We start from the raw sequence: 10,892 nt of genomic DNA, 5'->3' as shown, positions 1-10,892 counted from the left end.
CAGGGCTTCCGGAGGTGGGTCCAGGGCTTCAGAGAGCAAGTCCAGGACAGGGACACTAAATCACCTTGTACTTGAAGGAAGGGAAGGAGCTGGCCCGCTCGGTCCTGGTTTCCCTGCAGCTCAGTGATTGGCTCTCAAACTGAATTCAATAAGCAATCCTCCTGCTGCTGATCATAGCCACCATTTGTCAGACACTCTGGAGACTTTCTATTGAATCCCCGGTGAGCAGAGACAGAAAATGGGCCATGAACTGTTAGGCACCATCCCAAGTTGTACCACCACTTCTAAAGTCTCAGATTAGGCCCGTTTTACTATCAGCCCCCACTGCAGGGCCTGGGTTTATAATGATTATCTCTGCCCAGGGTCCACAGGAAAACTACCTTGAAACTAGTGATGCAAAGAGGGCTCCTCTGTCATCTCTCCACTCCAGCAGCCAGTCTTAGCATGGGACAATGGCACAAAAACAGACATCAATGAGTTTCCAACCTTGGCAACAGGCCTAGGGGGAGAGGTATTCTTTGGTCTCTCAGTGAGTCTTTAATCTTCCCCTGCTTTTTCCCTCCCCAACCCCCCACACCCCCACTCCCACCTCCTGGGCAGAGAATCAGGCTTGAGTATCCTGACTCTTGCCTTCTGTTGATTGTTGACTGTTTTCTTGCTGTCACTGAAGGGGTTCTCCTGTGCTCCTTCTCCTGAGAAGGACAGGGGGACATGGAATGGTCTCACAGATGAATTTGGATCCGAATCTGAAATCTAGCTTTCATTTATAAAGCTCATGGTTCTGGGGCTGGCTATTTCTAGTTTGTTTTTGGTTTTGTTTTTTTGGGGAGTTTTGTTTGTTTGTTTGTTTTTTGTTATTCAAGACAGGGTTTCTCTGTATGGCCCTGGCTGTCCTGGAACTCACTTTGTACACCAGGCTGGCCTCGAACTCAGAAATTCACCTGCCTCTGCCTCCCAAGTGCTGGGATTAAAGGCATGTGCCACCACTGCCCAAAGATTTATTTACTTATTTTATGTGTGTGAGTACACTATAGCTGTCTTCAGACACACCAGAAGAGGGCATCGGATTCCATTACAGATGGTTGTGAACCACCATGTGGTTGCTAGGATTTGAACTCAGGATCTCTGGAAGAGTAGTCAGTACTGTTAACCGCTGAGCTTTATCTGGTCTTCTCTCTCTGGCACATCAGCCCATGCTCATCCCAGGAAGGGGGAAGCTATCTGTACTAGGAAAGCTCTGGTCCAGCCTCCTCCACTCAGCCAGGCCAGTAGTCTCCCAGGAGAGAGCCTAAAGAGGTAGGAAATGGTGCTTGACTAGAGAGCCAGAAGTCTTCGCTGTGGGGTTAATTTAACTCAGTTTTGACCATTAACAACTGGCTGCCACGTGGCAGGTTTGATTTCATCTGGTGTGAGCCATGACCTCTGCGGGGCCCAGCTTGCCCTCATTGTCTTCCTTCTTCAAACAAGATGCATACCTGTAAAGTGTTGCCTAGGACCCAAAGCTGGTCAGTCTCATGCCAGCCACGTGGTGCCGCGATGAGGTGTTACAAACAAGTGAGAATAATAGTCACTGTACACTGATCACGTAGCACATAAGATCAACAATGCTTGGGGTTGGGGAGATGGCTCGGTGGTTAAAGCGCCTGCTTTACAAGCACAGGGACCCAAAGATCAGATCCCCAGAACCCATACAAATGCTTGGTACGCATGACAGCCTGCCTGCAATTCCAGCCTCAGAAGGTGGAGGCAAAGGGATTCCCAGAACAAACTGGCTAGTCGGACTAGCCAGATGGATGAGCTCTGGGTTTGATTGAGAGAGCCTGCCTCCAGGAATAAGGTGGAGAAGTGGTGGAAGATGATTTTCAACATCAACCTCGGCTCCACATGCACTCACACATGTGCCTATACATATAAAAATATGCACACATGTGCACGTCACATACACACAATGCATAACATAATACCACACACACAAACATACACACATCATATGCATGCACAGCAGTACACACATAAATATCAAGCATAACATACATACCACACACACTGACACACACACATGCACACACACACACACACACACACACACACACGGAAAAGAAACAAGCAGAAATCAATGCTAAGCCAGCCTTAAATGGCAGGTGCCACCTGGCCTCCTTACCTGCTGCCTCCAAAAGTCTGTCACTTTATACAAGAGCTGCTGCTCTTCGTCCTCTGTGGCTTCCGGGCTGGTAATTAGAAAGTCTACATCATGTCCAGTCATCTTACCCCTAAGTTGAAAAAAAAAAAGCAAAAAAGGGAAATCAGTTGGACTTTTATTTAACCTTTCACTTAAAAACAAAATAACACAACAAAACAAATCTCTTTGTTACTGTGTCTCAAGTGTGAGGTTTGTGGTTCAAAATACAGCATTTTAAAACCAGCTATTCCTGGTTGCACAACTCACTTCTTGCAAAACAAATTTGTGACAGAAAAAAAAAAACTTTATCCAGAATGTGTGCTGTTGTATATGAATGGAAAGAAAGTAATGAATATTACTTCTATATGCGGCACATACATAGAGAAACATGTATGACAATAGGCAGCCAACCAAGAGCTTCGGTAACATCATACGAGGTAGCCTTCTTGGAGCTATGGAATGGCTTAAGAGATTTCTCTTTGTCATTTTTTTTTTTTAAGGATGGAGTCTTATATGGTGCAGACTGGTTTTGAGCACATTTTGAAGCTGAGGATGACCCTGGACCTCTTATCTTCCTGCCTGTACTTCCCAAGTGCTGGGATTATAGGTATACATCACCATACCTGGTTTACTGAATACTGGGAATCAAAGCCAGGTTTCCTTCATGCTAAGTAGCCACTCTGCTGAGTGACAGACCCAGCCCAGAAAATTCTCTTAGGTTTAGTCCTCTTTGATGCAAGTGACCAGGTAAGATCTCAGAAGGAGAGGTGGAGGGACAAGTCCTTTTCTGAAGTGGAGGCATTTGTATCCAACTTAAGATTTCATGTCTGAAGACCTGTTCATTGAGTTTTCTTTGACTCAACCAGTTTCTTGAGCATCTACTTAGTGGTCAGGCTCACACCCTGGTCTCCGTGGGAACTAAGCTCCACGGGGAAAGCACACATGGTGCAGCAGGCATCTGGGAAGCACAGAAGAAAGTTCCTAGCCCCGAATAGAGTAAGAAGGAGTCAAGGAGGGCTTCCTGGAGGTGGCAGCATCTAAATTGAGTCCTAAGGAATTGTGAGGTCAGATGAGTACCAAATTCACAAAACTTTAGAGAAAGTTTCACCTGAGCAAAGTCACAGAGGTAAGAAACAGCTCTGTGTGTGAGGTGTCAAGCTATCTGGGGCTCTGACATGAAACACAGGCAGCAGGAGCCAATGCTACAGAGCAAGGTTGGTTCCAGGTCAGAACAGGCCTCTTGCACCATTTCAGAGGCAGGTAGAAGAGGGCTTCTAAAACAGCTACATCACTTACCTGCGGAACCCCCCAGTCATGGTGACCAAGGCATCTGGAAGAAATGTCACAACTGCCTCCTTAACTAGCATGCTGACAGCCTCAGCTTCTGGCCTGTTCACGCAGCTAACGAGGTCTTCGTAGTAGAGAAATCCTGACCAGCCATTGGAGAGAAAGGCACATGTAAGAGGACCAGCAGCCGATAGGAGAGGATGCTGTCTCATACAGCGCATTAGGCATTGGCCAGACTCTTGCCCACTTGGTTGTGGGGTTTTCATGGTTACAAAGGAGCTTTGACTTCTCATGGAGAAGTCTACAATGTTCATATCAAGGGGAAAGTATTCAGATCCTTCTGGAATCTAAATTGTTCCTATCTGATATTATAATGGAAATCCAGAGCGACAGCCTCCTCCTCCTCCTCCTCCTCCTCCTCCTCCTCCTCTTTCTGCTGCTGCTGCTTTGAGGAAAGGTCCAGATGTCTCTGAACTCCCAATTCCTCTACCTCCCACGTGCCGAGATTCCATGTACGTAGCAGTCTTCTTGACCAACAAGCTATGCTGTACTATTTGAAGGGGAATAGGAAAATTCAGGACTTGGCAGTGATGGCTTCATTAGAAAAGACAATGGGAGGAAGAGGGTGGGTCAGTGTCCCAAGCAAAGTGTAAAGTGCCTCCGCCTCCGAAGGGCTGACGTGCTGCTTCCTGGCCTGAGGACTATGAACCAATGACCGTTCAGAAGCAGAGTCACAGGGGGCGGGGCGGGGGTTGGGGGAGGAGCAGAGCATTTGGCTGCCACCACAGAGCAGTGGGAGGGAGGCAGGGAGGAAGGGAGGTTTATCTCCAAGGATTGGGGTAAAGTACTGGTGGGAAGCTGGGCATGTCTGGGAGAGTCAGAGCCTGATGACAGTTAGTCATGCTTCCATACAAGTCACTGAACTTTCATTTAAGGGACCCAAATGCCACTCAACAAACAGGTGGTGCCAGGAAATCTCTATGTTCAACCAGTCGAGAATGTGCAAAAGCGTGAGGTTATGACTTTTTAAGAACCCGTAGCTGTCAGCCAGCACCTCAACCTGCATTCCTAGCACACAAGATGCTGAAAGAGGACGTCACAAGTTCAAGCCTTTCTGAGCAAAATACTCCGCTGCTCCCCACGTCTACTGTAAGTGTTAGGAGCTCTCACTATCATTCCAAACCATCTCCATGCCCTTAGGTTTGATAGTCATATACATTTCTCTTTAACGGCATCTCTAGAGCTGGTGTAAAACACCCTTACTAGACTACACTTTCTGGCATCCAGAGTAGAAATACTAGATGATTTTTCTTGGACTCTTTTATTTCTCATGTGGCATTATATAAAACTTATTAACAGTCACTCAGAAATCATCAAACTTGAGAGATGACTCAGTAGCTAGGAACACTAGCTCCTCTTCCAGAAGGCCCAGGTTTGATTCCCAGCACCCAACGGCAGCACACAACCATCTGTAACTTCAGTTCCAAGGGAGCTTATAACCTCTTCTTGGACACTGGACCAATGTGGTACATAGACAAACATACAGACAACACCCATACACACAAACTGAAAATAAATAAAAATGTTTTTATAAAGAACTTAACAGGCTTATAAGATTAATAGGGGTGTTCTATAGTGTCATTGGTGGGATCCCCAAGATATGATTCACCTCATCTACCATTTCTCGTGATATCATTTTTGTTCTGTATGTCTGTCTGTCTGTCTTTCTATTATCACTTAAACAGAAGATAGCTGTTGAATAATTGTGCATACCCAGAATCCTCTGGTAGAAGACCCTATCACTTCCATATTAAAAACTTGATAACTTCACATTTTCCATAACCCCAGAAGCTAGGGAACTAACTATAGCAGTGACTCCCTCTTGAAGGACAATTTTACTCTATTTTTATTGTACGTTAAAAGGAAACACTTAAAAATTTCACACATTTAGAAGGGGCTATGAATCGAATCTCCTCATTTCTGGAAAAGGTACCAGCATTGTCCGTGGAAGGCAGTGAACTGGCCGACGTGGCAGCCGCGGGGCTTGCCAGACATTCAGATGGTAGTGAGAGCTCTTCGGTCTCTGCTCTGGACTCTTGTCTCTTCCTAGGCTACAGGGCTCTGATTGGACAGATCAAGGCTGTGGCTAGACTCCTCCCCTTTCTCTTCTGTTTTCCCGCCCCTAGTGCACATTCCCAGTGTGAACCAACCCATTGAGAGTGTACTTTGTTCAACACTCCTCTCTCTCCTTCTTGCACGTCAGCTTACCCTTCTGTCCTCGACTCTTTATGCATGCTTCTTACACAGGGAGACAGCCAGACCCAAGCGTCTACGTGTGTCTGTAGGAATCAGGACAGTGCCCACTCTGCTGTAACGTCTGGATGAAAGGGAACCATAGCGCCCCAGGAAGAGGCCTTGTTCTTATGTTCTCAGGACTTGGTGCAAGCTGATCTATTCCCTGGCCAGCTCAGGTTCACCAGTGAGGCAACCAAGGCTCAAGGTTTTAACTAGCTTACTCAAGATCACTCAGTGACAAGTGCTGGAGCCAGGATTTACCTGAGTCCCATGTCTGGAGCAAGTAGAACTGACTTCCATGTCACTCGACCCTGACAAACCCGGAATGATCCGTGACTTCCCTGAGACCGTTACCTGCTTTCTGCATTTTTGTAAACTTCAGGCTTTTGTCTGACTGTATCGTGCTGAGAGTTCTGAAACCCATCCTGAACCATTTCTCAGCTGTCTTCAGTCCCACGCCAAACACAGAGGTAAAGAGCTGAAAGGGAGGGAAAGGCAAGCTGTTATCCATTCAAATCAAGGGAATGGGGAGTGAGTGTGCGTGTGTGTGTGTGTGTGTGTGTGTGTGTGTGTGTGTGTACTTGCACAGACATGCATAACTGTGCATTTGGAAACCAGAAGTCAACCTCAGGTTGGGACGATTGGCCAGTGAACCTCAGGGAGCTGCTTCTCATTGGTGCTTGGGTTTAAAAGGCGCGCTATCACACCCAGCCTCTTTGTTAGTTCTGGGACTCTTACTCAGGTTCTCTGCACTTTAGTACGTTCTCTCTTGAGCCTGGGGATGGTAACTTTCAGAGGCTTTTTGTTTCTGAAGGATCCTTCCATAATCAAAGTGTCACGAAAACGAAAACAGAGGTGAGAGACGACGGTTGGACATCTGTGTAAGGAGACAGACTGCCTGCTCTGTGTCTGTATGAGAAGTTGTCTGCCTGTCTGTCTTCAGATTTTGCAGTCTTTTATATGAAGTCCTGAGCCACACCTTTGGTAGAAGGAGACTCATGAGGTAAATCGTGCTCACAGATACTCAGCAAATTCACTCCATCTACAAGTGGATAACGGCAAAGTACAAACTCCAACCCTAGTCTGTCTGTACTCTGAGCCTAGCTCCTGTTCTGCCGTATGTTAGGCCCTGTATCACTTATGAACTGAATGAACTGGCCAGAGTACCATAAACTCTAAGGTAAAAAAAATTAAAAAAAAAAATTTAAAAAAAATTAAAAAAAACAAAAACAAAAAAACAAATTGAAGGGTGGTCAACCCTAAGTCCCAGAAATCGAGGTGCAATGAGGGATTTTTCAGACAGAGTTTGTGCTTCAGGACCACATTTGCTCAATTTGAATCCTTATGTCCCTTTGACATTTGTAACCATGAGTGACAGATTCTTGGTAGGTAGTCTCAGTGTGATAGGTAAGTCTTGGCATATGGTGTCTTTGTGTGATGTGCTGGTTAGTTTTAACTGTCAACTTGACACAATTTAGAATCTTCCGGGAAAGGAGTCTTAATGAGGAATTATCCACACTACCTTAGCTTATGGGTATGTCTGTTAATTGATGTAGGACGCCCACTGTGGAAGGTGCCATTCCCTAAGCAAGGAGTCATGCTTCATACAATAATATAAGAATGAAGAAAGCTATCTGAGAACAAGCATTTATCCATCTTTATCACTGCTATGTCAGGGCAGCAGCGAGAGGGTGGCTGGCCACTGAAAACCACAGAGTCCTCCACAGAATCTTTACCCAGAAACTTAACCTAAACTTTCTGCTTTCAGAACTGACAGAAAATAAATTTCTATGACTAGTCAGTTCAGTCTGTGGCATTTTGGAATGGCAGCCTGAGTTATATAACCATCCACAGCAAACAACAGGATAAATAAAACAAAACACTCCCCAGTATACAAATGTACAGTCGCTTACTTTGAAGGATTTATATCGCTCATCATTTAACACAGCTTTAGCTTCAGAACTTTCTCCATCTTCAATAATTCCCTGCAAGGAGGGTTGAACAAAAGATTTTGAGTTACGTCTCTGCATAATGAAAGTGCCAGTCTCAAACCTACAGCCCCAGCTACTGGTTTCTCCTGAAACTTGAGGATTTTCCCTGGCTGATCTGGAGAAAGCAAGAATTTCTTTGTAACCTTGAAAAAAAAATCTTAGTTTACCATAGACCCAAGACCTTTATAATCTCAGGCAGGCATACAGAAGGTTAAAGATCTGAATCTAGAGACTCTAAGACAAAATATTCTCTGACAGGCATTGTTCAAATAGTCCTGATCATTTTCTTTCAGTTGATTCAAGTTGTGGAAATAAGAGGGCTTTTCAAACCACCAGGTTAATTGTTGGCCCACTGAAAAGCTGGTCATTTATCAAGTCCTTATGAGGTCTGGTCTAGTCTCTGTTGTCTTGAGTTCCGATATTTTTCTAGAAGAATGTACCTTGCATTTGGTTAGATTGAAACTTGCTACTAGATGACAAGCATGCCTTGTTGGGAAGTCCTTAAATGTTGCTAAACGTGTAACTACTACTGCCCAGTCTCTTCTGAGAACAGAGAGATGCAGAGCCAGCCCACTGAACATTACCCTGCGCTGGACAGGAAGCGCTGAGGGAGACCAAGCCTCCCACCCAGTCTGCGGTGGGAAGTAGACGCTTCTGCTGCTTTGAGATTTAAGGCTCGAGTCTCTCGCTGATAGTAAAAATCACCATCTGGGAAAGTTGTCCTACCGGGATCATGTCTGGGTATGGATTTTATATGTCTATACCCATATATCTCTTTCTTGCTATATTGATCCATTTATAGATAAACAGAGGAGAGAGCCCATACTCATGTGATCTGTTCTGTCTCCACTTCACCTCTTTAGAGATGTAGCAAATTCCACTTCTCCCTTACCTCTATGATACCCTTCACCTTGTCCCCTAGGCAAGGAATCCCCTCTGTGTCTTTCATGCTGGTGATGGGGAATGGCAGGGATTTCAGTACAGAGGCTGCTCGCATGAATGCCAGACAAGAAACTTCATTCTCTCTAAACTCGTCATTCTCAGCCAGGATATCAAGGGCATCCTAAAACAATAAAACCAGGTCAGCAGGTCTGCTCATGGGAGTCCCTTGCCAGTCCCTCCTGTCCCCTTTACTAATAGAGTGCCTTTGGAGTCAGGATCAAGCTCCTGTACCTTTACCCTGTGGGGCTCTGTCATTGAACTGAAAAGATAAGTATCTAAGGAATTTATGAGGAAACTGAGTTCAGTATCGTAAGACATTTAGAAACAGTTTAATCAAGTAGTGACCTGGTGCCCATGGTGTCCCAGCAGTCATGACTGGGTTGGGTATAACCCCTTCCTATCTTCTGGACTAGTCTGTAGCCAGGGTTCTGTCATGTTCCCGAGACATTCAGGTCTTTTAGCATGGTCAGAACACACAGTTGGTGCTTGTGGGATGGAGGCTGTGTTCATCACTCAGGCCCAGAGCCGGGGTTATGTAAGATGAGGCCTGCTGCCTTCCTAGCAGAGAACACAGCTGTGCTTCAGTGGGTTCAGTGGCTGCCACCCGTTTCCGGCTCTTCCTCACAGATGCAGCTCGAAAGTTAAAGATGAGAGTTAGAGCGCATGCTTGGCACTCTCCTGATGTGTTACTAAGGTGAACCCTGACCCCCGAGGAGCTGGGAGCCTTTGAAAAAGGAGGCCCACTTGACAAAGGAACAGAGGCCACGTTAGGTGGGTGAGCATGGAGAAGCATTCTCAGATCTCCAGGAAAATCATAACTTAACTTGTTGACACAGGGAAAGAAGCCTCAAGCCCCCTTTTGCCCTGGGTTTTGAGAAAACCTCATTACCGTGAATGGTTGGTTGTAATTGTTTAATGTGGTTCTTCGCTGGCAAGCATACTGGGAAATCTTTTGCACAGCAGGCGCTGGAACATTCTGGGAGCCTGGGACAGGACTCGGGGAAGAGTTTCTTTTCACCTACACAGAAGCATAAGCATCCATTTTGAATGACAGTTAATTAGCCAATAGTAAGAGTACATATAACTATAAATATTTACTCAAATATAAAGAAAACATTTAAGACAATTCATGATAATTGTCTCTGGAAGAGGACAAAATCATAGAGACTCAAAAATGTGTTGCATACCTGCCTAGTGTATAGTCACACACATGTATGATTGTTGTTCTTATTAGTACATATTAATTACACCAGATAATGAATTTCATTGTGACATCTTTTTTTTTTTTTTTTGGATTTTTCAAGACAGGGTTTCTCTGTATAATCCTGGCTGTCCTGGAACTTTGTAGACCAGGCTGGCCTCGAACTCAGAAATCCGCCTGCCTCTGCCTCCCAAGTGCTGGGATTAAAGGCGTGCGCCACCACGCCCAGCTCATTGTGACATCTTAAGTATGTGCAGGATATATATATTTGAAATCACAAAGATGAGACTGAAGGAAAGGCCATCCAGAGACTGCCCCACCTGGGAATCCATCCCATCTACAGACACCAAACTCAGACACTATTGCTGATGTCATGAAGTGCTTGCTGACAGGAGCATGATATAGCTGTCCCCTGAGAGGCTCTGCCAGAGCCTGACCAATACAGATGCGGATGCTTGCAGCCAACCATTGGACTGAGCACGGGGACCCCAGTGGAGAAGTTAGGGCAAGGTCTGAATGAACTGAAGAGATTTGCAACCCCATAGAAAGAACAACAATATCAACCAACCAAACTTCCTAAAGCTCCCAGGGACTAAACCACCAACCAAAGAGTACACATGGGGGGACCCATGGCCTCCAGCTGCATATGGAGCAGAAGACTGCCTTATTGGGCATCACTGGGAGGGAAGCCTCTTGGTCCTTGCTCAATGACTCAGGGTGGGGTAATGCTAGGGCACTGAGGCAGGAGTGGGTGGGCGAGTGGGGAAGCACCCTCATAGACACAGAGGGTAGGGGAGAGAGAATAAGGGGTTGTGGAGGGGAAACTGGGAAGGGGGATAACATTTGAAATGTCCATAAATAAAATAACCAATAAAAATTTTAAAAAATAGAACCAGCAATTAAATCTTATTTTCTTTGTTTCCTTTATTTATTACAGAGATTCTAGCATTATTGGTAAAAGATTTAGATTTAAGAATTCGCCAGGCGTGGTGGCGCA

At 45.5% G+C, this 10,892-nt stretch overlaps 1 protein-coding gene across 2 annotated transcripts in view; it reads right to left on the bottom strand.

Moving 5' to 3' along the window:
• The window catches only part of Dntt (DNA nucleotidylexotransferase), a 30,079-nt gene that overhangs the window by 10,490 nt on the left and 8,697 nt on the right, over positions 1–10,892 (bottom strand). For both annotated transcript variants that reach the window (XM_021208736.1, XM_021208742.1), the window contains exons 3-8: positions 9,584–9,712; positions 8,645–8,815; positions 7,675–7,746; positions 6,116–6,239; positions 3,476–3,608; positions 2,162–2,270 (exon numbers count right to left, since the gene is read on the bottom strand). In XM_021208736.1, coding sequence (XP_021064395.1) covers positions 2,162–2,270; positions 3,476–3,608; positions 6,116–6,239; positions 7,675–7,746; positions 8,645–8,815; positions 9,584–9,712 — 738 coding nt within the window. The remainder of the gene's footprint in view (positions 1–2,161; positions 2,271–3,475; positions 3,609–6,115; positions 6,240–7,674; positions 7,747–8,644; positions 8,816–9,583; positions 9,713–10,892) is intronic.

This window comes from Mus pahari, chromosome 1, assembly GCF_900095145.1.
Source record: "Mus pahari chromosome 1, PAHARI_EIJ_v1.1, whole genome shotgun sequence".
NCBI classification, from domain to species: Eukaryota; Metazoa; Chordata; class Mammalia; order Rodentia; family Muridae; genus Mus; species Mus pahari.
Note: the sequence above shows the minus strand (reverse complement) of the source record. Positions and strands in the feature narration are given on the sequence as shown.